The sequence below is a fragment of the Centrocercus urophasianus genome, unplaced genomic scaffold, assembly GCF_019232065.1.
Source record: "Centrocercus urophasianus isolate 14NV4802_14NV808 unplaced genomic scaffold, USGS_Curo_1.0 seq_11, whole genome shotgun sequence".
Classification (NCBI taxonomy): domain Eukaryota; kingdom Metazoa; phylum Chordata; class Aves; order Galliformes; family Phasianidae; genus Centrocercus; species Centrocercus urophasianus.
The window spans coordinates 24839976-24866902 of NW_024884253.1; the positions used below are offsets into that span (position 1 = coordinate 24839976).

Genomic DNA, 26927 nt, shown 5'->3' on the forward strand with positions numbered 1-26927 from the left:
GGGGGGGTGAGCCTTGGTACTGTAAATAGCTGAAGATGTGCCAAGAGGACGCAACAGAGCCAGGCTGGGCTCTGCTAGCACAGTGTGTGGGCACAAGCTGGTGGGTCTGGTGTCTTCCTTGGAGACTCTCAGAAGCCCACCTGGGCTCAGGGTTGCTTGTACTTGAGCAGGTTTTGGGATGCATGGTGTCCAGGGTGCGTTGGGGGGTCCTTCATACTTTTTCCTGAGGCATTCAACTGGAATGTTTTATTGCAGGGCAAAGAGGCAAGCAAAAGTGGAATTTCTACATCAACCATTCTTGTTCATTCTTAATGTTCCAAAATCCCCTGTATTCTCAATAGGATGACAGAGACAACACTTTTATATGATTTCAGTTGTCACTGGGATCAGAGTACCTATCCAACTGGCAGCAAAACTGTCCTCATAAAAGAAAGTATGTAACTATTCTTTCCCCAAGAGAGAAGCCCCAAGCAAAACTGACAAGCTGAAAGATAAGGAAATGTTCTGTATAGATGTGTCAGTGAAGCCTGAAAGAAAAAATTATTATCTTTCTTTCCCTGTGTGTCAGCTACTGCAGCTGTGGACTGGAATGGTAGACTTCACCTTAAAGCATGCCTCCAAATCACTTTCATATGTTTACCTGTATTTGATGTTATATGTGTATAAAAATAGAAGGGCTGCTCTGAATGTAGTGGCTCCTATTTTATTACATTGGCCTAGAATGTCAAAGGCAGATGGTGGTATGTATGGCAGTAGAGGTTGAACCTTCCCACCTATGTTCCATTTCATTTTATTGCTGTGTGACAGATGGCTGCAGGGGGGCAGCCTGACAAAGTGGTATCTGACATGGAAGTGTGTAGGATGCAACAGTGTGTCACTGACTGCCTCCATGTGGAAAAAATGGCACCGCTGACATTCATTGGTGCTTGCTGAACATTTATGGAGACCAAACAGTGCATGTGAGCACAGTGGTTGCATTTCTGCAGTGGCACAGTGGTCGCTTCTGCTGTTGCAGACTTTTACAAACATGGCATGCACAGTCTTGTTCGTTGCTGGAGAAAATGCACAGTTAATCATAGAATTGTAGATGTTGGAAGGGACCTCTGGAGATCATGGAGTCCAACCTTCCTGCGAAAGCAGGTCCCCTACAGTAGGTTACACAGGAAGAGTGCCCAGACAGGTCTTGAATATCTCCAGAGAAGGAGACTCCACAACCTTTCTGGGCAGCCTGTTCTGTGCTCTGTCATCCTCACAGTAGAAAAGTTGTTTCACATGTTTGTATGGAACCTCTTGTGTTGCATTTTGTGCCTGCTGTCCCTTGTCCCATCACAGGCGCTACTGAAAAGAGCCTGGTCCCATCCATTTGACTCCCACACCTCAGATATTTGTAAACATAGATTAGATCCCCTCTCAGTCTTCTCCAGGATGAGCAGTCTCAGGTCCCTCAGTCTTTCCTCACATGGGAGAAACTCCAGGCTCCCAATCATCTTTGTGGCCCTAAATAGTGGTAAATAATGGTGTTGAAAAATAGTGTTTTGTGGCTGGGAAAGTGCTCTATCAAATAGTGTTATTGTGCCCTTTGTAACTGTTGTCGTTTCTGTGGAAATACATAGGAGACATTACTTTTGGAGCAGCCCATATATATTTTTATATTATTTTGTGCAGCTATGATTTTTGCCCACTGGAATTTGAAATGTTAAGGACAGAGGAATAGTCAATGACTAAAAAAACCTAACAAGTATTGGAGTATATAACCTTAATAGTGCTAAGGGCAGTGCTACAGCTTACTATTGAAGTTTCGTGCATACTGCAGTGTGTCCCCCAGCTGGAAGCGGGGATGGGAGCAGGCAGCACTGTTGAACTCAGGCTCTGCCTCCTTTATCAAACTACACTTTTTCTACAACAAGGCATTTACCCACCTACATGTACTTTATTATTGTAATAATGTTAATCTTTTTCTGAAATGAGGATTAGAGGAGTGATGCTGTATCGTGGTTTTGATAGTATGCTGCTCATTATCATGGAATGCTTTTCTCTCCTGTCTCTGTACAGCTGACCCAAATTTCTACAGCAAAAATTTGCTTTTTCTTGGGAAGACATACCTGAAGTTAAACAACAAAAAGATGGCTCTTCTGTGGTTAAGCAAAGCAAAGGATTATCCTGCACACACAGAAGAGGACAAACAGGTAGGAAACTAAGAACTGAAATGGTAACCAACCTCCGTCACATCATGGAAACAGTGCAGTTACCTCAGAGTAACTTCTAGCTAAGTACCAATATTTCTGCAGCACACCCAGACACCAGAAAATCCTGTCCTGTAAGCCTCTGAATTACAATGGTTAGAGATATTCTGTTAATAAAAAAACAGCGATGGTTTTCTGGTGTGAACAACTACCTGTCCTTAACTGTTGCTGAGGTTAAGGCAGGCACCTAAGTTAACTACTTCTGAAATGCTGCACAGCTGCTAAACAGAGGTGACATTCTCTCCCTTCTGTTGGTCGCTGTGTAAAACACAACAGTCATTGGTGTCACAAACATAGGAACCTAAACAATGTAGTCCATTAAGAAGGAAACTGATCTGCTACCGAGAAGCTGGAATTCTTGTTTCTGTGTTTGATAGAGGTAGGGCCAAGTAGGTATTATGAATTTTTTTCACCTCCTGCAGTATTGGGCTTGCAGTGCCTGCACTGCTTGCTATGTGAGGGCCAGAAGCTTTTTATTCTTTAGTACCACTGATCATCAAATTGTACTGTTTTTACTCAGAATCCTCAGGCACAGAGAGTCTGGCAAACAGTCTTTCATATCCCCTTAGCTGCTGTCTGCAGTTTTCAAAACTCTAGGTTGGTTGGTTACGTCAGGAATAGGGTAACTCAGTACTTTTGGGCTAATAGTAGCATATCAAGAGTTCATCTACTGCATTCAACCCAACTAAACAATATGTTTAATAAGTCAACTATACTGAAAGGTCTGGTTTAAGAGGTCATTAAAACATAAAACATTAAGCATCTTTAACTAGGGGAAAGTAACTGACTAGTCTTAAAATAACAAATCTGAAGAACTGTGGTGAAGCTTTGTAGTGTTTGCATGATAATAAGCTTTGCTAGAAAAGCCTGTAACCACAGAGTGTTGTTTTGTTATGAGTGTATTTTTATATTTCAGGTACAGAAAGAAGCTTTGGAGTTGCTTAATTCTATATAACAAGAAACAAGATACTGGGAATTCAGTATCTCAGAGTAAGCAGCATAGGAAAAGGAACCTAAATACCATTTTTTTTCTCTTGAAGTTGTTAATAAAATTATAGTCTAAACTTGCTATTTCTTGTTTCAATTAAACTATCTACTGAAAGACCTTTTTTATTACATCAGTCTCTCTGTTAGAGGAGAATAAAGGGCTTCATGTGTTTATACCTATAAATACACAGGAGAAGGGGGTACTGCAATTTCTTACACTTCAGCTGTGAGTAACTAATATAACTTTTAAGGAGAAGAGAGACAGAACCACAGGATAATTATGATTTTTTTTTTTTTCCTAAAACATTCTGCTGTATTGTGAAACTTCATAAGCATTCTTTCACACTTAAAAGCATACTGTATGTAAAACCTGTTCTGTGAGCCTTACTGCCCCAGCACCTTACTTCTGTGCTTCTGCTGCAGAAAGCAATATGTGCACAAAGAGGAAAATGTTAGATTGCTCAGTAAAGATCACTGAGAGTTTAGGAAAAACCTACTTATTTACCTCCCTGCAGGTAGAAAGGCACACAACCCAGGAACTAGAAAGCAGCTCCTTCAGCATTAAATCAGTTTGCTTGTCTGAGCCCAAGCCTTTGCTGTTTGCTCCTCTTTGGACCTCTCTCCCCTCCCAGTACAGGTTGACTGAAAGCAAGACAAGTGGGAAAGCAATGGCAGTGCAGGATTACAGGAACTCCCAGGTTAATTTCATACACACACAATTATATGAATTATTAGGTTTGGGGGTTTTGCCTCTTAAGAACCATACCTGTAGTCAGTCTTTGGAAGCCAGTTATGTCCATATGTCCATGTAGAGAATGCTACAGAGTGGTCGTTGTTTTTTTCTTGCTCACTAACTCTTACCCCTAGGAAAAGGTTGCAGTTATGAGACAGCTAAAGTTAGCAGATCAATAAAGAAACTACATTCTTGTGATGTGCTGTCTTCTTTATTATTATTGTTTTGACAACTTACTCACAGATTCACAAAGTTCAGCAGTTGGTAGTGGGTTACCAAGTCATTCATTAGTGCAAATTCATAAGGTTCAACTGTATGACATTTTAGTCCTCTGAACTGTAGGGTTCACTTCTGTTGCCCTGCTTTTGACTTCTTTCAAGCTTCCTCCACTTCTAACCTGTAAGTCATAATTTTGGTGCTATTACACTCGAGATAACGATGTATTTATGAAAACGGCTTTGCAGAAGATATGTGGTGTAGTATGAAAATCTTTCAAATATTAGTTGTTGAAACTCTTAGTGAAAGTTCATGTAAGATAGTGCTTTCGTTGGGCCAGGTGCAGTACCACTGTTATCAAAGCTACATACAGCTTAGCAGCTCCACAGTAAACTGTGCCAGTTTGAATACAAAGCCTCCAGAGAATCCAGTCTGTAGAAAAATAAAGGTTTGGCAGAATTCAGTGAATTCAGATGCTGTATCGGAAAGATACAAGAACAGATATAGCTGTTTTTTCTGCGTGTACACTTTTAACAGTGCAATATGATATGTTACAGAAATGTCTTTAATCTTATTTTAAGAAATCATTGTTATGTGTGTACAAAATTCTGTATAAGTTAAATGTAATGGAATTTACAGTTAATATTAAAGCATAATACAAATGGTAGTTTTAAACATTTTATAATAAGGAAGCACAGTTTGCTAGAAAGTAGCATTTAACAGAATTCACATGAATAAGGTGTCATAACTTTTTTCAAACATCTTTTCAGTTCAGCAAATGCCCTCAACACCAAAAAAATAACAATAAATTTTGAATCACTGATTGCTATGCACGTAGGACAAACTTGGCCTACAGAAAAGAATGACAGGTTCTGGACATAATTCAGGTACATCTGAATTTCTACAGGAACTTAAGAGAAATAAGAGTATTTACTACTTCAAAATAGTTTTAACTGTGCAAAGCTTATGTCAATTTAATTTTATTTGGGTTTACTAGATCCAATAACAGAAACTGAACATGAGCATAGAAAGCAGCGAAGTTCACATTACCTTTCGTCTACCCTTACATCTCAGTTTACATTAATAACTATGAAGCTGTGAAAAACACATCACAGGTTGAAAAAAAATAAAAAACCTGTAAGACAACAGACCAAGGAGAAAATGTGTAATAGTTTCTCTTTTATTATTATTTTTTCTTTGAAGATTACCTAACATCCTCGTGGTAATAACCCAAGGCAATATGTAAACAAATTTCAATGCTGCTCAAATGAATCAAAATATTCTGTTCAGCTCCTACAACAAGTCAGAACAGTGGCACCAATTCTTTTCAACATTAAATCACATTCATCTTATTGTACATTACTCTTGTGCAAGTAATAAAGGCTTTATTAATGACCTTGGCTACATCAGTGTAGTAAAGAGAGATATATCAGCTATTAATGTATTTTAAAAAATTAAACTGACAGAACATCATATTCTGTCGTCTCAAATACCAGCAGCATCTTTCTACATATTTAGGATACGTTTGGCCTAAGCCTTTAACACCTTTTAGAACAGCCATGCAATAAAACAAACTTGGAGATGTTTCTTAAGAGAGAACACAGAGCAGTTTAAACATTTTTCTAAATAACAAAGCCAAGATAAAGCAAATCCAGGCCCTTTTAAATGGCTGCAACTTTTCATACACTTAAAGCTCTATAAAACTAGAGCTTATTAGTATATATATTTATATTTTTAATATATATTTTAAATAAGACTCTTGTCTGCTTTCAACATTTAGGAGGGATTTTTCTGGTCTTTTGGAAGGGCAATAAATAAAAGTAGAAAAGGCTGAACTGTTTTGCATATCTTTGTGGAAGAACGGAGAACAATTCTACTTTTAGAGTTCCAGAAAGATCACTGTACAGAACAAAAAGCTTATATACAATTAAGTGTGCAATTTTAGTTGGCTGAGCCTTTTAATATGCAAAGTCTCCTTCTGGGCTAGAAGCTGCTTCTACTCTTGACCAAATCCCTCCGTCTCTTCAATGGCAAAGAGCAGCTTCTCTTTCAGTTGTTCGTAGCTTTTATAGGGTGGCAAATCCAAACGATTAAAACTGAGCATGGGGAAAAAAAGCAACAAAAAAAACCTGTTAAGTTTATCTAAATGCCATACAGAACACTACTTGACTTCTATAGTAGAAATGTAGCAATTAGAAACGAAGAAGTATCAGTTAATGCTATTTCCCCTCCTTAACATTTCTATGAACAGAAAAAACAAAGTTTTAAATCAACGCATTTAGAAACAAAAGGCTGGTATCACATCAGATTAAGAAACAGGACCTTTACTCCTAAGAGGAAATGTTTGCCAAGAAATTTAATTTGATACATCTCCAAATTCCAGCAGCAGCACGAAAAGGCCAAAGCCTTATCCTTTCTACACATGCCTGGAAATAAGTTTTAACTTTTCCTTAAGCTTGGCTCCAAAAAGCCTCTGCCACAATTCTGTTTCATTCTGTGTCTTCCCAAAGTTATCTTCCTGATAGCAGTTTTAAAAGTACAATGAATATTAATGTCACAAGGTTGCAGTAGCAAAATATGAGATTAAGTTCTCAGTACTGGCATGTCAGAGCAATCAAAACTGAAAACAGAAGTGATTCAAATTACATTTCTTTTGATTTGGTAAATGCAAGACCAGAATAGAGAAACCCCGAAAGTTTACAGAAGGTTTACAACAACTTACCAAGTGTGACTTCTTGGTAACCAAGTTTCCTTACCAACTTTTTCAATGCAGAATTTCTGAGGACCATTACTTCCTAGAAAATAAAATTAAAATAACCGTAATCTGTTCCTTTGAGGTAACACACAGGACATCTGTTGGACATAAAACAATCCAGATAAAGCACTCAGAAATTGTCAGGTGCTACCTGTTACATGAATATGAATACTCTGCTAATAGAAATAAGCTTATTTCCAAGTCATTTATAAAGTTATTCCACGTGATTTTTGATATAAAAGACCTGCTAGAACCAAGCTGATGTACAAGAAGTTCCTGGCATCCACTTGCAGCCTGGTTCATTTGCAAATGGAACAGTTACAGTCTCAAAGTTTGGGTCATTCTTCACTTACCCATAAGTTCAGCAAATCCACCCAGAGGTAATCGACAAGTGCCAGTGACAAACTGCAGAAGTCGCATGCGAACCTCGTTGTCTGTCTCTTTTACAAACTAGGTACAGAGATTCAAATTTAGTAAAAAAAAGTTTGGACAAGGCTGGAGAGAACAAAACTTACAAGACTGTTGAAAACACACAATTCCATTTCAAAAGAAACTTTGAGAAAAGCTCATCTGTCTCCATTTCTGTAAAATTGAGGGTGGGGGAAAAAAGACAGTGATTTCACATTATATGCACTGTTACAACATAAAGCTGGCAACAGCTATCAGCAAAGTATGAGGAGTTTTTATTTCTTTCTAAACTAAAACTAAAATGATCATGAATCTTTCAGTAATGAGCTTAATCAGGTTTTTTTCCTGAGAAATTGTATCCCTGAAATCTTCCATTGCACTGAACACATAGATAAGCTAAAAATAATTGATTTGTATCATTTTTAGAGGAACTTTATCAAAAGCCTATCTAAAATTGTCATTTATCACAAGACAGGAAATGCTTAGCTGGGAGTTTCCTCTTGGGAAATTCATAGCTCCTGAGAGCCTGTTGTTTTGCTTGTCGTTTGTTTTTGTGAAAATAATTCTTAGCTAACTCAATTAAAATGTGAGTTATAATTGGTCAGCACTAGACTGGCACAGTTAATATGATGATAATCATAAATAATATGTGGCATTTCTGATGTACTCGACATTATGAACATTTAGAAGGTAGATCACTGCCAACAATAGAAAAAAACTGCACTGTAATACAGTCAGTTAAAAGGACATGATATAAAAATAAGTATTTGTGATTCAGCCATTCAAATTTGATGCAGGTATCTCACTGCCATTTCCCACCCTACACTATGCTCCTCAAGAACTCCTTTGTGTCTCAGAAAATAAAAAAGAAAGGAATAAGTGAGAGCCTTCATTCAGATGGCATCCCTCCCCTTTATATGTCATTTGTGTTAGAAAACAGAGTAAAATGCCCAAGTTGGAACTGTTACTGATCAATATACCTGCCAGAACCACATGATCTGCTTGCTATTCCTCGTATAATGACGATAAACAGTGTTCCTTTGCCAGTCTGCTAAATCAACTTCTTGCATACCACAGAGCATAACCTACAAAAGACAACGATACTTGACAATGTACACAGCTACACACAGAAATTAAAAGTTGCTTTAGTATCTTGTATGAGATATGTTAACAAAAACATCAATTCTTGTTCCAAACAAAGGTCTGGCAATTTTTTTCAATCTTATGCCAAAGTCTGCGGAGCTCCAAAATTGTTTGTGTTTTTACATGATCTAAAAGTTTACATGTTGGAAACTGAGATTTCTTCCAATTACTAATTCAATAATAAAACATACAGCCTTTCCCATAAAAGGAAGTTCAATGTTAACCAGGATGATACCTGTCACATTAAAATCTTGCCTCTTATTCCAAGATGATGACAATTACATTGCTACTACTACTACTACAAGAAAAGATAAAATACACTGCAAAGTTTAAGTTCATAAAATATTCACTATTAGAAGCAATGAAAGCTGAAAATCCTAAAGGCAAAGCCTCCTGAAAAAATACACAAAAAACTTTCAAAACACTACTCATTATAAACAGGCAGCCTTGGCAAGTCTCTCAGTAATAAATAAACCTGCTACTTCAAAGCCTTTTGTTCCTGCTTCAAATCAGAACCCTAACAGCACACACAGATTAGGCTGGCTTTTAAGAAAGCTGTGTGTGCAACTGATACTTGTTATTTGCCCTCAGGCTGTGCACTAAGGATCTACAAAATTACTATCAAACCTTGTTGGTTCCTACAGCTTTATGGCCTGAAGTGTAATAATCCCAGAATCTACCACAGATTATGCACATCAAACCAAGCAATCACCACACACCAGAATCAACTCCTGTGCCACCTGTTAAAAGGCTGTCCTCTAGAGGGAAAAGTTTTCTAAAACAAATTGATCCATCTGTGATCTCCTATTCCGATTCTTTCATAGAAGCTTGCAAAACACAGTCAAAATGGAAGAAAGAATCTAAAATTCACATCCACTGGACAATGCAAAGCCCAGATTCAATAAAGATACTGTCTTGTGATTTACCCTTACTTCTCTTATTTAATGCTCCATGTCCCACAGGGTATAAAATGTAATGGGCCACAAGTAATAAATTCAAGCTGCCTATCTATTTATTCATTCTACTTTTGCAAAAGGTAAGAATGTTGAACAGAAAACCTCACCTCCAGCTCTTTTTCATCAAAGTAGTGTAGCCACTGTAGTGGAACAACTTCATTAAAACCATCAAGAAAAGCTTTGGTTTGTTCTCTAACTCCCCGAGAAAATCGCCACTCAGCCATGAGCCTGGGATGGGAAAAAAGAAAAAAAAATAAACATCAATTAGCACTCAATATAAAGAAGTTGAAACGTACATAATTATGTATGTGGCCCAGTGAGGCAACATTCCCTCCTATTTTACTTTCTCACACTGTACAAATCTGCAGCCTACAAAGAAGTTAGCATACTGATTCTATTACAAATCTCCAAGTTGAAACGACAGTAACAACAGCAGGATGTTATTTACGTTCCCATTCAACAAAAAAGATTCATTACTATAAATCTTTCATTCAATCTAAATTCAGTAATTATTTCATGATAATGATGGTACTTTAGCACTGTGATTTTATTATGGCAAAATTTGCTTTTGCTTTGAAGTGTATAATTCTAGCATTTCAATGGACAAAAAAAAACGATTTCTACTAATTTTAAAATACAAGCAGCAGTGCTACTGCAGTATAATAGCTATAACTATGGTTCCCAACACTTCCAGCTTCAGCAAGGAGTTGTCATTTTCTGTTCTGAACATCTGACTTATGCTAAGATTCAGAAGGAAGAGGTAACATGGTTTTTTCAAGTTTCAACTAAAATAGTCAAGCCATTTCTGAGTATAAGAAAGTAACAGTAAATATAGGTAGATACTATAGAAACTATTTCACTGCAAAACTAACGACTACTAATTTAAGGTGGGAACTTTATGTACAGCATGGAACACATGCTTTATCACAGAAAAACATCTCTGTACATGCTCTTCAGAGATCACTCAAGTTGATCAGAAAGAGGATCAAAACAAAAGACAGTCATAGAGAAGAAGCAGGAAAGAGCAGTACAACAAAACACAGACAAAAAACAGTTAAAGTCACACCACATTGTGCCATGCTATACACCACCCTCAATTTGAAGTTACCATGAAGTTACCACAGTGACAATTTTGAAATCTTCTGTCAAATACACTTCTTTCCATTATGAGAAATCAATTAAAATAGGTTTGCTCATTTTCAATTTCAGCTGTTCACTCATTACATGTATAATGACAGTAGTAATAATATAAGTCCTCATCGTCTTGGTTTTTGTGTTTTTTTTTCGGGGGGAGGGGGTGGGAAGGGAAGGCAGGAGGTTTTGTGGCATGGGAGAAATGGGAGGAAAGGGAAAATGAGCAAAGAGGAAAAACCACCAAGATGCCACAAGTAATAAATTCAAGCTGCCTATCCATTTATTCATTCTACTTTTGCAAAAGGTAAAAATGCTGAACAGAAAATCTCCTCTCCAGCTCTTTTTCATCAGTGTAGCCACTGTAGTGGAACAACTTAGACAGCATTTCAATAATAACAATGCTGAGTCAAAAAATACTAAAGCAACAGTTAAAACATGAAACACTTTCTTTGAAATCTAAGCTTTCCTACCCGATATACTCTTCTTTGTTCTCCTCAGTTACCAAGATATTGGAACCTCCTGATTTCAGCTCATGTGAGGTTACTTTTCCTAAAAGCTCCATATCCACACAGAAGTACATTTCCAAGTTACACTCTTCAATGTTATTATCCCTGAAGGAATGAAAAGAAAGAAAAACACAACAGGTTACAATAAATACTAAAACAGAGAAATTCATAAAAATTCCAAAAGAAAGAAATCTACAAACCTTATCCAAATTAGCGAGTTGTAAAATTCAGTATCAATAGATTCTAGATCCTTAATAGTAAGTTTCTTGCTCAGCATTCGTTTGTAGAAAGGCAAAGAAAAACCGGTGTCAATAAATTTCCCATGAAACAATGCCTGTTGAAACAGAAAAAGAAAATCTGTTCAGCTTTTATTGAATTACTGAATTGCTGGACTTGTATTCTTTTCTCCTTCAAGTGATAAAAAGCAGAAGTAGCAGCTTTGTACTTCAACAAATAAACAAAAACAATGTTACATTAAGTGAGTACTAAGTTTAATTGACAAAATTTATTCAAGTGTACAATAAAAAAAGCATTTCACAAAAGGATATAGCCATTTTATGAGGAAATTGCTATGTTTCCTCCTTATTATGTGGATAGGTATGTATACAAGTGTTACTTAATCCTACTTGAGTATGTTTTTTGATCCTACCTGAATACTACTGACCATCTTCACTACGTGCATACATCCTGCAAAATCATCCTTTACACAATGCTACTGCAGCTTGTAAAAACAATTAAAAATGCAATTGATGTTTCTGAAAGAGCTTTCAGAATCACCTTCTTTATGGAAAAAAAAAAAGAGAAATTAGATTCTTCCTATCAAAAATCACACTACAAAAATGCCTCACTACATACACACACACACGATGTGACCCAGTTAGCAGCACTGAATCACAATATTATGCAAACATTACTGCATGCACACAGTGTTAACCTCTATACAGACTCAGTTCTTCTGAAAGCTGATATTTTCACAGTAGTACCTACATTCTATTAGTTTTTCTCACTCTAATCCACTATACATTCTTTACTGAAATACCTCTTAAACATCAGAATCAGAGAATCACAGAATGGCTTGGGTTGGAAGGGACTCCAACAATCATGAAGTTCCAACTCTCCTGTTACAGGCATGGTTACCAGCCACTAGATCAGACTGCCCAGGGCCCCATGTACCCTGGCCTGTTTAAAACCTCCAGGGACGAGGCTTCCACAACGTCTCTGGGCAATCTGTTCCAGCACCTCACCATTATCTCAGTAGAAAACTTCCCCTGAAATCTCTCTTCCTTCAGTTTAAAACCATTTCTCCTTGTTCTATCACTGTCCAGTGGTCTCTGTAAAAAGTTGATTTCCATCATCTTTATAAACTCCCTTTAAATATTAGAAGGCTGCAATGAGGTCTCCTCACAGCCTTCTCTTTTCCAGGCTGAACAAGCCCAGTTCCTTCAGCCTGTCTCCACAGGAGAGGTGCTCCAGCCTCTGGATCACCTTTGTGGCCCTCCTCTGGACCCTCTGCAAAAGCTCCATATCTTTCCTGTGTTGGAGGCTTGGACGCACTACTCCAGAGGGGGCCTCATGAGAGTAGAATAGAGGGGGACAATCACCCCCCCTTACCCTGCTGGCTACTTCTCTTTTGATGGAACTCAGCCTTCTAGGTTGCAAATACATTCTAAATCATTCTAAAAATAGGCTGCAGTAAGGCATTTATTGCTTGACTCTCCTTAAAGCTGAAATATTAAGAAAAAGAACCAGCATAACAGCCCATTTTCTCCAGAAAAAGATAACATTCCATTTGACTGCGCTACATTCTCATTTCTCCTCTCAGGATTGCCCTAGCATGCATAAAGACATGAGGCCTTTTTTCGTTTGTTTACTTTTAAACTAGTCTACAATTCTCATGGAAGAGTGAACTGGTAGAACTGGACAAAATAAACACTGAAGGCATTATCCAGCCATATGATTTCCTGTTGTTTGTTTTGTATTGTTTTTGTAAAAGTACAGTCTTAAATCACCTCGTTTAATAGCTACGGTAATCTTACAGCAAACATCACAATTGTAGCATGCAGATATCAACTGCCATTTAACAATTTTGTTTTGTTAAGAGTAATGCAAGTAAGAGAGTAACACGGAGTAATACAAGACATATATTTACATTTAACTCCACTGCAGTCAAAAAGGTCAGTGGCTATTTCAATACTTAAAGTCAAGTGAAGTTTTTACGGTCTGAAAGCAGCAAGTCTTCTAGAATTCCGAGACAAGCAGAAGCTGTAACTGCACTTATTACAACCATCTAGAATCCTTAAAATGATTTACATTTAGGTTATTGCTTGAGCTATTTTAAGCCATTAGAAGGTGTTCCAGGAAGTAGAGCAGTTAGTGCCATTCAAACCTTGAAACTATGTACATTAGGCACTATTATACTAGTCTCTCTTTTTCTTAGAGAATTTAAAATGAAAATATCAAACTGTTTCAAGAAAGAAAAGTTTGACTTTTAATGACTTTAAAGACTTGAATTAAATTCTCTTCTATAATGAGGTAGATTTCTCAATTAAAAAGCATTTATATGATGCCTGTGAACAAAAATCACTACAAAAATAAACAGAATTTGACTCTAGCACATAATTTGCTTTACCACATCTTCCTGCTAAATGGCACTGCAGTTTCCTCTATCTCTAGATGAAAGGATATGTTATAGCAAAACTCCATTAGAGATACTAAGCTCAGTGATATGAGGAGAAATGATATAACATCTCTGCTTAGCTTATAGCGTTAAGAGAAACATAATGGCAGTGATTCAGGATGCTATAAACTCCCCAGCAAGCTTCTGCTTTTCCATGTATGTGACCTCTGAACATTAATTTAAACACATATTTGGATACAATGTACTTGCAAAACATTTTTAACACATTTTTTCTAGCATACTGACATGTACCAAGTCTAACTGAGGAACCTTTTTACAAAAATATTAGTCACATTTGTCAGAGCATCAGTATTCAGGCAATAAAACAACTGTTTACATGAAGAACACACATCTAATTGACAAGAATAAAATGTTATTTTGAATTTCATATTCATTTCCATCACCATCTCAGGAAAATGCAGCATTTAAGAAACATAACACTCAGGAAACGTTTCAGGTGGACTTGCTTAAATTAAAACTGTAAAAATAATACCATTCAGAAATAACTGTATAAACACAAGAAACAATAAAACTTTAAAACTCTAACCTACCATGGCAATAAAACGCCCGATGAAACAGAAATATGAAAGATGGTCAGGATTGATTGTTGATGCTGGATTTATCTGTAGGCAATAGTTGCTCTTGCCAGCATATTCAAATAGGCAGTACATAGGGTTCAGTACTTCATGGGAGAGCAAGAAAAACCATTCTCTATGGAAAAAAAAACAACAGGTATACATATAAAAACTATCAAATACACACACACACATCTTTATCACCATTCCCTTTAAGCATCTAATGAAATGGTCAAAATAAATGCAAACGTGGAAAAATAATGTTAACAGTGTTGTATTACAGCCATAGAAAAATATAAAGCTTTATGCACTTTTTAAATATAAAAACTATCAATCCATAAAAATTATAATGCCACAGTCACCATTTTCAGCTCTTAGAAATGATTGTTCTCTCCTTGAACACATTCTCATAGCATAGGTTTTAGCTGCCCAGGAGTTACACAGAATCCACCCTCACCATGCCTGCTTTACTGCATATGATTCAAATCTCTATTTCAAAAGTTCTGAACAATCCAGGTAAAATCAAACATCATCTTATTTCCGTTCGCAGTCTGTCAGCAAAACAGACACTGAGTTATAGCAATTTAACAAATTACCGTGCACCAGTTAAGCCAACAGGACACAAAGATACAAAAATACTTTTTTGTTGAGGCTTAATACATTTCATTCCCTGGTTTCATAGATTCCAACTCAGCTGACCTGAAATTATAATAAGCTGCAGGCTTGGGGCGGAGTGGCTGGAAGGCAGCTTAGAGGAAATGGACCTGGGGGGAATGATTGATGCTCAGCTGAACATGAGCCAGCAGTGTGTCCGAGTGGCCCAAGAAGGCCAATGGCATCCTGGTTTGTATCAGAACTAGTGCTGCCAGCAGGAACAGGGCAGTGATTGTCCCCCTGTACTCAGCTCTGGTGAGGCCACACCTTGAGTACTGTGTCCCGTTTTGGGCTCCTCACTACAGGAAAGACACTGAGGCTCTGGAGCAGATTCAAAGAAAGGCAACAAAGCTGGTGAGGGGTCTGGAACACAGGCCTTATGAGGAGAGGCTGAGGGAGCTGAGATTGTTCAGTCTGGAGAAGAGGAGGCTCAGGGGAGACCTCATTGCTCTCTGTAACTGACTGAAGGGAGGTTGGAGTGAGCTTGGGTCGGCCTCTTCTCTCTTGCAACTAGTGATAGAACCAGAGGGAATGGCTTCAAACTGGGCCAGGGGAGATTTAGAGAATGAGAGGTTTGCAGGTGTGTTTCTCCTAACAGTTCAGTGAAATTTAAGTAATGGATCACAACTTGATAAAATATGCTTCTAACTCAAAAGCTATTTAGAAAGAATAACAGAGAAAGGCCGCTAGGATAAAACAGCCCTAATTGGGTTCTGTGCATCTTCTAATAAGCACAAGAATGTTGTACACCATTTTATGCAAGTTTTTTACTGAGACAATTATATTAACTCTGTATAGCAGTATCAAATTTAATAAGCTTTTAAATTATTTCACAGCCAGACAACAAGAAAAGAAACAAATCAGTCATCAGCAAGAAATTTGTAGAAGCAACATCTTTTTCATGTTAACAGCTAGAACTAGCCACAGGATAAAGAATTCAGATTGGTCCTGCCAAACAAGGTAAAAATCTGGAGGGAACACACACAGAGTTTAGCCAGCTAAAAGACAGGATGATTAATCAGGTGCATTGGCTTTCAATACTTGCGTTAACACAGCACTGCATTAGCAAGTCAGTACGTGAGCACTTATTTAAGAACTCTCAGCTGAATTACAAGGAGATCCTTGCTGTTTCTTACTTCACATCCCATGTCTTGGGCAAGATTTATTACAAAATCTATGGAATTTTACTACTTGCATATTTCTTTTCTTAATTTATTCTGCCATACTTTGACAGATATCTTCAAGTTCAATTATTTTTCTCTGGAGTATTTCTGTTTCTCTGGAACAGGTTACTTGAACTCTCCCGGTTCCCAGCTTAAGCCCAGGGTCAACATCATAGGAACACCAAACCAAACAAAACTCATGGAAAATAATAATAATAATAATAATAATAATAATTTCTTCCTACAGTACTCAAAATTTTTTTTATAATACTGTAATTCAGAAACATAAGCACACATATCCAAAAAAAGCTCAAATGTTCACAAAAAAAGGTTTCCTTACTTACTTACAAATACTGCACATTTTAACAGAGTAAGTTAGCTGGAAACAGAACAAAACCAAAACATAACTCATTTTAAAAGAGAAAAGAAAAACAACAACAACAAAAAAAACCAAAAACAACACAGCAAAGAAAATCTCTATCACCTACCACTAGATCTAGTTCTGTGGACCCACAGTGGTAACTGACATTTTCATCCTACTAGCAGCACCTCAGTCAAGTAACTGGCTGCAGCAGTCAGTGGTTATCCACTATATGGACAATAAAGGAAAAGCACTTTACCTGATTTTCTTGTTAAAATTCTTTTGAATCCACTTCATATTCTAGAAAAACTTGTGCTCTAGCTTTTGAGTATTCCTACACAGCCTGCAAAGTCCTCCACCATTACTGCACACCTGCACTGGTCTCTCCTAGCTCACTGCCATCCTGCTCATATCATCCCCTAACCTGGTATTTGTCTGTTTGATTTTTTCCTAAATAAGCAAAAATTATGTACTCCACAATCCCTATTTTCAACAAAGCTGAACTTTTTGGTAGAAACTTTCTGAAATAACTCTGTCTAGAGAAATTTATTGGCTCAAAAAAACTAAAATCCAATGTAAGCATCAGTCTTTGTCAATGAACACAAGTGAGATCATAGTTTTACTAATATAATTTGTACTCATAACAATTGCCAGAGCTGCTAGTTCTACCTCCTTAATACATTAAGGGGAGCTAGAGAACTAACCAAGACAAGACTGTAAAAGCAAGCAGTTACTTTCTGAATAGAATGACATTAGAAATCAAGATTAGAATGCCATAAAAAAAAAAGGGGGAAAAATAACACTTCCAAATAAATTTTATTTTACCTTGCCAATCCGCCATAATCCAATCCTTCTTCTCCTCTGAATATAACATATAATCTTCTCCTCAAATCATAGGGTTTTAATGCCATAATCTATGAAACACACAAAATTCAATCTAAATTATAAACAATGTATTTTCAGTGCAATTGCTCCTCCAAATTTAGACTTAATTGTTACAGATATACCATATAGGACAAATGTTTACAAAGATTTGAAAAGCAATTACATCAACTCATAGAACATGCATTCAAGGAACTGAACACAAAAATGCCAACTCAGATTCAAAATCCTTGAGCAACAGATAAGCAAGAGCTTATCTGGAAATTATCACTATACGGCTGCCCTGTTCTTATACTCTTCCAGAGCTATACAATATTTGCCAATCTTAAAGGAAAACTGGCTAAAAAGCTTTTCATCTCACATATTATAGATTTGGGAGTTTAGACAACTAACTTAAAAACATGATTTCCTCTAATCTAAAGTGAAATATACTTTCACTGATAATATACTTTTAGTTTATAAAGGACCCTACTAAAAGAGGATTTGATGGAACAAGGGCAGCAAGCATTTTGATAATCACAGAGAAGAAAGAATATACATTGGCTACAGACTGAAGCTGAAAAACTTCAGCTTATAAACATGACAAATTTTGCGGTCTTACTTGCTGGAAGGAATCCTCAAACAAAGTCTGTCTGGATACATTGATTTTCACATGGCTTGGCAGTGCATTGGACTGTAATCATAAAGTAATAATGTTACAAGGCATAAAATACATTTATGAAAATTCAAAAAGACTCAAAAACTGAGTAATTACTTAATCAGTACCTGACACAAGTAACGGAAATGAGCAAGTTTCCACCTAAAGCTACGCTCATAGGCAATCTGTGGCCCTTTATTTCTGTAAGGGAATATATTTGAGATACATTAACCACACAGACATCAAACAGAACTTTCAACACCAAACAAAAGCTTGCAGATTTCAAAAATGCACAAAAGATTGCAATCATAGGATACGATCACAAATGGAAATTCTTAATACATGTCCCAACTTGTTTTTGTATTATTTCCCAAATAAACAAAACGGTTGGTTGGCCAGTCTTCCTTTCCTCACCATTTTTTTTTTGCTACACCTTTTTGCTGTTGTTGTTAAAGGTATTACTCAATTTAGGAGGGTACAGATTCTGAGGATTTCAAATATCTATCAATTTTGTAAAAATTAAAAGCCAGGTAAAGGAAAGACATCTATTATGTTGTATTCACCGAGAGAAAGATTGCAGTATGATCTTAATCACATCAACCCACACCAGGGGTTAACATAGGTAATAAAGGCTTCAACTGTTTGTGGAACCAAGAAGAAATTTATAGTACAGCAATCTACAGGTTCTTTGGAGGAAATGGCATTGACACATCAAAGGTAAGCTCCGTAAATGCTACTGTACACAAAAGGCATTAAGACAGACACCATCAGCTGGGTCAACACTTCTGATTAACCTATTTAGAAACAGAAGATCTGCAAGTAAAATTTTGACAAGTATTCAGAACTTGTTTGCTTAGCCATTAATATTATTAGAGCGTGTCTAACTATAAGCAACACATCTTACGATCATTTATTGTTTCCATTAAAACTGTTTATTAGTTATATTAGTTGAATTTATGACGGACTAGCTTACCTCACTTCCTTTCTCAATTTACAGTGCAATTACAATCTTCGTATTTGAACGGTGCATAGAAACTACTGAACCTTACAGTAGTACGGTGAAGCGTGGCACAGAGAAATTGACAATTAAAGGTTGAAAATAGGTTTACAAGAAAACAACATGTTTATAATTTATTGCTCAATTCTAGCTAGAAGCATAGACTGTTTTCTGGTATGCGAAGAACTGCATCACTGAAATGTAACAAATGAAAATGTTAGAAAATACTTTCACATTTCCTCACTTACACAGAAGACTTCCCGGTACGAGGATCATTGAAGGTGGTAGTTCTTGTATTATGATCAACAAAATATCGTACACCTTCTCTAGTGTATCTGATTTCCCAGCCCTCTGGAAGAGGGTCCTCGTTTTGTAAACTGTAGGAAAAAAACAAAGACAGTAATTTTTGCCTCCTGCCTATATCATGACTTTTAAAGTGATAATTAAGCAAGATCTTTTCATTTATACGGTCAATATACACACCTACCCTTGAGTTCGAGGGTCTTCCCATTGCGTTGTCTTTGTGTTATGATTTACAAAATACACCCTATCATTTGAATCCACTCTCCTTTCTAGGGAAAAAGAGAAAACAAACAAACAAACAAACAAACACAAACTATACAATAATTGCATTCCAAATTTCTCTAACTGTCGTCTCTTGAAGTCAACAGCTAATTAACTTACCCCACCCCGGTGGCAAAGGCCCAAGTGGATCATTCTCTGCTGACAACATCGAAGCCTATTTATAAACAAGAGTACATCCAGTTAGGCCAAATACTAGTCATTATTTTTTCCCATAATATGTTTAAAATTTACCACTAGCTGTGTAGACTACACCTCTTGGATAGCATGCCATTTTTAGTCTGTTTTGGTGGAAAAACATAATTGTGTGACAATTTATGATTTGTTCTTTTGCCTCCACTGTTTCCAACCCTACATACCATACTTTCCCTTCTTATTGTAAACTTGAGAGAGCCAGTGATTTTAAAAATTGTGCGGTTCACAAAAGTTATATGAAAAGATGTGCACTTCCTGCTTAAGAAAACACTTTATTATTAATTAAAAATCCAAAGTATGTGTTAAAACACAAAGTCTAATGCCAATTAAAGTATTTTTTCATATCCTCAGTAGATGATGTCTTCTCTGCTATTTTCAATAGCTATTTTATAGCTATTTCAAATATTTGTCTTTCTTTGTCAGAACACTTGCATTCCATTAAAACATTCAGATGTTTTTCATATAATACAGCAAGGTTAAAGGGGAAAATAATTTAAGAAAAGATTAAAATACTATGAAGAACCATACTAAACTTCTAAAGTAAACTGTAAACTTGCAGAAGTCCTCCAGTAGCTCCCAAGGATACAAAATATGGTATGATTACAGTTTGAAACATTTTATGAATAGAATATATAAGGCAGAAATGACCCCAGACCACAGGATCCGTGCTCTAATTTATAACTAAAAGCACCCTCTTTAAAACCTTTACAATGGTGAAGTTTGCTTGCCTGGTTATGTTGTTCTTTTCCACAGAATTAAATTTTGATAAGTGGAAACCAATCTACATTTTCCAGAGTATCTTAAGGATCAGCTTACTGCCAGTACTGCTTTAGTTTTAAATAACATTTGCAATACAAAAATTCTCAAGCCCTAAGAGCTTCCAAACAGCAAATTCACATAAGAAAGGCTACAGTATTTTTTGGTGTTCCCCTGTGATACAGAAGCAGAGCAAGGATCGTAAGAAAATGCAATGCATATACTCAAAATCAAGCTATTAAATACATAAAGAGAATTACTATCATCTCAGAAGTAAATGAAGTTATTATTTTCTGCTTTTGGATTGTATATAGTCACTATGACCTTGTAACCAGAGATTTCTCTGTAGTATGTGTAAGAACAATAGCACACAATGGAAAATGCTAACTGCAAAGGAAGTGAATGGTGGAATAATTCAGAGTTCTCTCATCTTTTTAATGTGCCCAATTATTTATATGTGGCCAACAAATGCTATGTTCTTAATTAAACAGTATATTTAAGAAAACAAACCACAATATTTGACCATTTCTAACATATTTATCATTTACTACCTATATACACAAGTCGCAGCTTTTAAATAATGTTAATCTTCCAAAACCCTTTTTTTTAAGGCTTCTACTTTGAATGAATATTGAATTTTTTTTCCCACAAATAATTATTTATTCTGTTTTTCCCTAATTCATTTGAATATAAATAGTTGACATATGTGATATTTACTAAAAAGCAGCAATTTCAGAAATGTATACTGCAACTAACTATGTGCAAGTTACAAGATAAGAAAACAAAGTCTGAAGCAACACTAACCACATTAAATATTTTGAAATATTTAAGTAGCCTTCCTAGACAGAATTAGTCTACACCTGGGTCCAAGTAACAATGGATTTGGCTCAAGTATAAATTTTTTTACACTTACTTCCTTACATGAAGTGTCTAAGTAGCAATATGGTCCTGCTATGTTCCATGAAAAAGATGGTAAGAAAGGAAAAGGACTAGCTACTCTTATGACAACACAATGAAAGAGAATGAAGCTAGAAAGCGATGCATAAAACAACAGCAAGATAATGAAAAACATCAATTCCAGGAGAGTACCACTAGTACTTTCAACAGAAAGAAAAAAAAAAGAAAAAAAGAACAAAAACAAGAATAACTGTAAGAATGGTAAGGCTGTGATTATTATTTCCTTCACATAACTTATCTTTGACCACTCAAGACAGCCGAAATTTCAACCTGTTTATTAAAAGGATTAAATTACGGTTTCCCAGAAAATAAACTATGTTACTCAGAAGCTGCTATATAAGCAGAGTTCTGGTGTGTCAGGGGAAGACAAGTCACCTCATTTGACTATAACAGTTTGAGAAGTGTATAGAAGCACCTACCTAAAAGATAAAAATGGAAAGAAAAAAAACCAACCACTCATACTTTCTAGCATGCATTTCATAGCATTTCAATTTTTCTTCTCCTCAAAAATGTGAGTTCTAAGGATGCAACGGATATGCTACCTAAAAAATAGGGCCATAAAGAGATGTGAAAGGGATGCAAACAGTCCAATTATCTCTTCTCCTCCTTCAAGTATATTCTGTCTGACAAATTCCAATTGGATGATTTTAAGGTCAGAAAGTGAGAAATAAATCTATGGTGTTTAGCGAGAGTTATCATTAAATCAGTAAAGAAACATGATCTAAATAAAAAATACACTGCTCTCTCAGAGAATAAATCTAACTAAAAACCAAATAAATCTCAGATCAGGAGAAGTTAGTTTCCTGAGATGTTTAAGCAACTGATCAAAGTAGTACAAAAACAGAGAACGACACTCAGAGAGAGACTTCTTGGCTTCAGCTGCAATTACCACATTTGCAGTTAAGTCATCTGTATGCCTCCTTTTTTATTTTTCAAGTTTCCTCTAAAGATAGCAATGGAAGATTTGCTTTTTTTTTTTTTTTTTTTTTTTTTAAATCAAGAATCAGCTTCTTTTTATTCTTTTGAATAGATATGCAATTCAATATCAACATTTCTCAAATCACCCATATTTGAATGGCAATTGCCATTTTTTCATTAATACTGCTCTCACGCAACTTACCAAAATGAGATGATAAAGTCTGTCCCTATGTTTTAAGCAATGTCTAAGCAGCTAACAGTTCTGACAGTATGAACAGATTGGCACAAAGTAATAATGACAGGGCACGATCTGAGCAAACAGCACTCCAGCTGAGCTGAGAATTCAGTAAAATTTCAGTGCTTATTAGAAACAAGTCAACAAATCTAGGAAAAAAAATACAAAAATTTCAAGCAGCAAAAAGCAATGGTTTACAATCCCCATATCTCCCTGGACGAACAATTAGCTTCTCATTAGATTCAAACTCAGAAAGGGAGCACACAGAAGGCAGAAGCAGGAATAGGTAATCTCCAAGAAATAGAGACATCCTTTGAGCATGCAAGGATGAGGTTACGAAAGTCAAAGCCCTAGCAAAATTGACACTAACTAGGGATGTCAATGGCAACAAGACATATATACTTCTTTAACTACATCAGTGACAAGAGGAAGACTAAGGAAAATGTGGGCTCACTGCTGAATGAGACAGGAGATCTGGTTGTACAGAACGCATAGAAGGTTGAAGGCATTCTTTGCCTCAGTCTTTACTAGCAAGACTGGTCTTCAGGAATCCGGGGTCCCAGAGACCAGGTAGAAAGTCTGGTCACAAAATTGTAGAGGTTAGAAGGGACCTCTAGAGATCATCTAGTCCAAGCCATGAAGATGTATCCTTGGTGGAGGCAGATCAGGTCAGAGACATTCATAAATCCATGGGCCCTGACAAGGGAGTGCTGAGGGAGCTGGCAAATGTCACTTTGAGGCCACTGTTGATAATCTTCAGTCAGTCATGGCAACTGGGAGAACTGCTTGAAGACTGGAGGAAAGCAAATTACTTTCTTCACAAGAGGCATGAAAAAGAACCCAGGGATCTACAGACTGGTCGGCCTCACTTCAGTCCCTGGGAAGGCAATGGCACAGCTAATTCTGGAAACCACTTCCAGGCATGTGAAGGACAAGAATATTATCAGAAAGACTATGTGGATTTACTAAGCAGAAGTCACATTTGACCTGTCTGCTGTGCTTCTATGATGCAATGACTGGCCTGATAGATGAGGAGAGAACAATGGATATTGCCTTCCTCAACTTCAGTAAGTCCTTCCTTTGAAACTGTTTCCCACATGATCCTCATAGACAAGCCACTGAAGTACATTCTGGATGAGAAGACAGACTGAAAACTGGTTAGTCAGACCCAAAAAGAAGCTGTCAGTGGTGTCAAGTCTAGTTGAATCCAGTAACAGACAGAGCACTCTAGGAGTTAATTCTGGGTCCAGTATTGTTTTATATCTTCATTAATGACCCAGACAATGAAGTAGAATGCGCCCCTGGTAAATTCACAGATTACATAAAACCAAGAGTGATGGGACTGACACATCAAAGGGTCATGCTGGGGGACATAGCAGAATGGAGAAAGGTGATGGCAGGAGCCTCGTACAGTTAAACAGGAATGAGTGCAAAGTCCTGCACCCAAGAAGGAATAAATCCAGACTGGGAGCAACTCAGCTGGAAAGCAGCTATACAGAAAAGTAACTCAAGGTCACAGTGGACAAGTCTAACAAGAGCCAGCAATGTGTCCTTGCTCTAAGATGGCTAAATTTATTCTGGGTGGCAAAGTACTGCCAGCTGGTCAACAGAGGTAATCACTCCACTCTACTTAGCACTGGGGAGGCCACATGTTGAGATACGCAGCTATTGGAGAGGGTCCAATGAAGAGCCACAAAGATGGCTCTTCCAACCACAATCATTCTATAATTGTGTGGGTTAAATAGACTGTGATGCACAGCACAGGACTGAAGAAAATCAGTGGCAATACATATTTCTGCAATTGCTGGTGATATGTCTAATTAGGTAACAAAAAGCTGAGAAGTATTATACACAAGAATACTGCAATATACTTTATTTCAGACGGGATACTTGAAAGAAGTTTATTAAATTTAGAGGAAATTTAGCCTTCCTAATGCACACAGTCCTAGACCAGAAGTCAAAATGAAGTTGTTTCTCCTTCAAGCATTCCGGCTGTGTTTCATTTGTGAAGTCTCTAGGACTGGATCTTAATATAAGAGAACGAACCCAAGTCTTACAATGAAGTGTTTAGAAAAGTGATACACAAGTGCCATGGAGGAAAACAAAAACAAAACCAAAACAACATAAAAAACTGTTCTATTTATCCAGTCAGAAATGGAAAAAAAAAAAAAAAAGTCTCAATAACTCAATACTAGATTTACAGAATGACTTGAGTTGGAAGGGACATTAAAGATTATCTAGTTCCAACTCCTCAGCTGTAAGCAGAGTTGCCATCCACAAGATAAGGCTACCTAGGGCCCCATCCAACCTGGCTTTGGCTTTGAACATCTCCAAGGATCATCTACAGCTTCCCTGAGAAACCTGTTTCAGCACCTCACCATTCTCCAAGTAAAAAAAAATTCCTTCTCACATCCAATCTAAGTCTCTCCTCTTTTAGTTTGAAACTATTCTCCCTTGTCCCGTCACTATCTGCCCAGGTAAAAAAGTCACTCCCCATTTTTTTTAAGCCCCGTTTAAGTACTGAAAAGCCACAGTGAGGTCTCTGTGGAGCTTTCTCTCCTCCAGGCTAATGTAGTCTTTGAAACTGCTCATGATAGTTTTTACCAGTAGATTTAAGTAAGCCACCACATGAGAGAAATGGAAAGCCATGTTTGAAATTCCAGAGTTGAACCAGTCCCCTAAGCTTCAAAATGAGCTCAAAGAAAAAGAATTACCACGTGTACCGATGAGAGACTCCTAATCACTAAAGAAGTTTTGAATGCCACTTAATATATAAAGTGCTCATAATACAGGTTTTACACTCCTTTTCAGTTAAGGGAGTGCTTTACTTTTACCAGTTACTGCTATCGTTAAAAGTCTTAAGTTTCATGCAGTTCACGTGGCTCAAATTAGGGAACCAATTCAAAGGGAAATATAGCTGTATCTCTCTTCTTGTTTCTAAAGTTTATACAGAATTTACCGAATAGAGGTATCGTTGGTTAAATTGTTGCATAGCTCCCTGCAGTTGATTACGCTGAGACTGCCACTGCTCAAAGTTCCTGACTGACTCCATTGTTGGCCGCTGCCATGTCGTTGTTCTGGTGTTATGGTCCACATAGTAAACTCTTCCACGATCATCAACTCTTCTTTCCCAGCTATCAAGAAACACAAACATTAACAGCTAAACTTTCCAGTAATATTGCATAGCTCATTTTCTCTTTATGCTAAGATCCCAGATATTATTTGAATGGAGTACTGGAATGATAGGCATAATCTTAATTTCTAAAGTACACAAAAGCACTCTCCAGCTTTACTGGCTGGGGAGCAAAGCACCCTGGGCAAACATTACATCCTTGTCTCACACTGTCACCCTCAGTTTTAACTGTGTAACTTCTTGTGACAGTGATCAATATTGTCGGGTTTCACAGAAAATCCAATATCGCCTGGGAATCAGAGGTTGGTAATCACTGCACCACACTAGTCATGCCATCTAAATAAAGATGGTAAAATCTTCATTATTTTAACACTGAAGTTTTAAAGGAAGAACAACATAATTCAGCAGCTGTATTTGAACAAGTGATCAGAATGAAATACGTAGACATACACCAATATTCTTACGGAAATTAACACAGTTCTAAGCTAACTGCATGTTAAGATTTCTTAATTTATAATGTATGATACATTTTCAATGAGCTGCTCATTAAAACCAAGACAGTAGAGTTTGTTTGTTTGTTTGTTGTGCATTAGAAGAAAAAGAACATAGCAGCATTATCAACTTTAAATCAAGAAAAGTCTACAGTACCCAGGAGGCAAGGGCTGTGGTCTTTCCCACGTTGTAGTTCGTGTATTGTGATCAACATAATAGGTTCTCCCATGAGGATCCTTTCTTTGCTCCCACCTTCAGGACGAAAAAGACTTTCATGTAAGTCAAGGCGAAAATATTTCCCTAGGGCTTATTTCCCAGTAAGCCAAAAAAAACCATTTTGTTACTGAATGAACACCCTACAATTCTAAAACAATTCTAAAACATTCTAAAACACTGAAGGCAATGCACACTAAAATACATATAAGATACATTTACTTCCTGCTTGAACTGGTACCACCATAAAGGCTTCTTTACGGGATGTGGAATCTAAACTGAACACACACTGATATTCAGAAGTACTTCTAAATTCTATTTGAGGTATCTGAAAATGAAAGTGATTATCTGCTTCAGGTTTGGATGCTTCATTTTAAAAGTTTAGAAACAAATTATTTGCATTTCCAAGCATGTCTCAT

General features: G+C 36.8%; 2 protein-coding genes across 5 annotated transcripts in view; one reads left to right on the plus strand and one right to left on the minus strand.

Moving 5' to 3' along the window:
• The window catches only part of RMDN1 (regulator of microtubule dynamics 1), a 12893-nt gene extending 9581 nt beyond the window's left edge, over positions 1-3312 (plus strand). Inside the window, exons 9-10 of the mRNA XM_042836743.1 lie at positions 2053-2186; positions 3160-3312. Coding sequence (XP_042692677.1) covers positions 2053-2186; positions 3160-3198 — 173 coding nt within the window. The 3' untranslated portion in view covers positions 3199-3312. The remainder of the gene's footprint in view (positions 1-2052; positions 2187-3159) is intronic.
• Positions 3313-4155: 843 nt separating this feature from the next.
• WWP1 (WW domain containing E3 ubiquitin protein ligase 1) overlaps positions 4156-26927 on the minus strand; it is a 61673-nt gene continuing 38901 nt past the window's right edge. For all 4 annotated transcript variants that reach the window (XM_042836678.1, XM_042836659.1, XM_042836669.1 and 1 more), the window contains 16 exons: positions 26452-26547; positions 25630-25804; positions 19712-19766; positions 19515-19599; positions 19276-19404; positions 18159-18231; positions 17995-18066; positions 17337-17425; positions 14310-14469; positions 11282-11415; positions 11046-11186; positions 9549-9669; positions 8323-8427; positions 7288-7384; positions 6902-6974; positions 4156-6275 (listed from right to left, as the gene is read on the minus strand). In XM_042836678.1, the coding sequence (XP_042692612.1) occupies positions 6176-6275; positions 6902-6974; positions 7288-7384; positions 8323-8427; positions 9549-9669; positions 11046-11186; positions 11282-11415; positions 14310-14469; positions 17337-17425; positions 17995-18066; positions 18159-18231; positions 19276-19404; positions 19515-19599; positions 19712-19766; positions 25630-25804; positions 26452-26547 (1705 nt within the window). In that variant the 3' untranslated portion in view covers positions 4156-6175. The remainder of the gene's footprint in view (positions 6276-6901; positions 6975-7287; positions 7385-8322; positions 8428-9548; positions 9670-11045; positions 11187-11281; positions 11416-14309; positions 14470-17336; positions 17426-17994; positions 18067-18158; positions 18232-19275; positions 19405-19514; positions 19600-19711; positions 19767-25629; positions 25805-26451; positions 26548-26927) is intronic.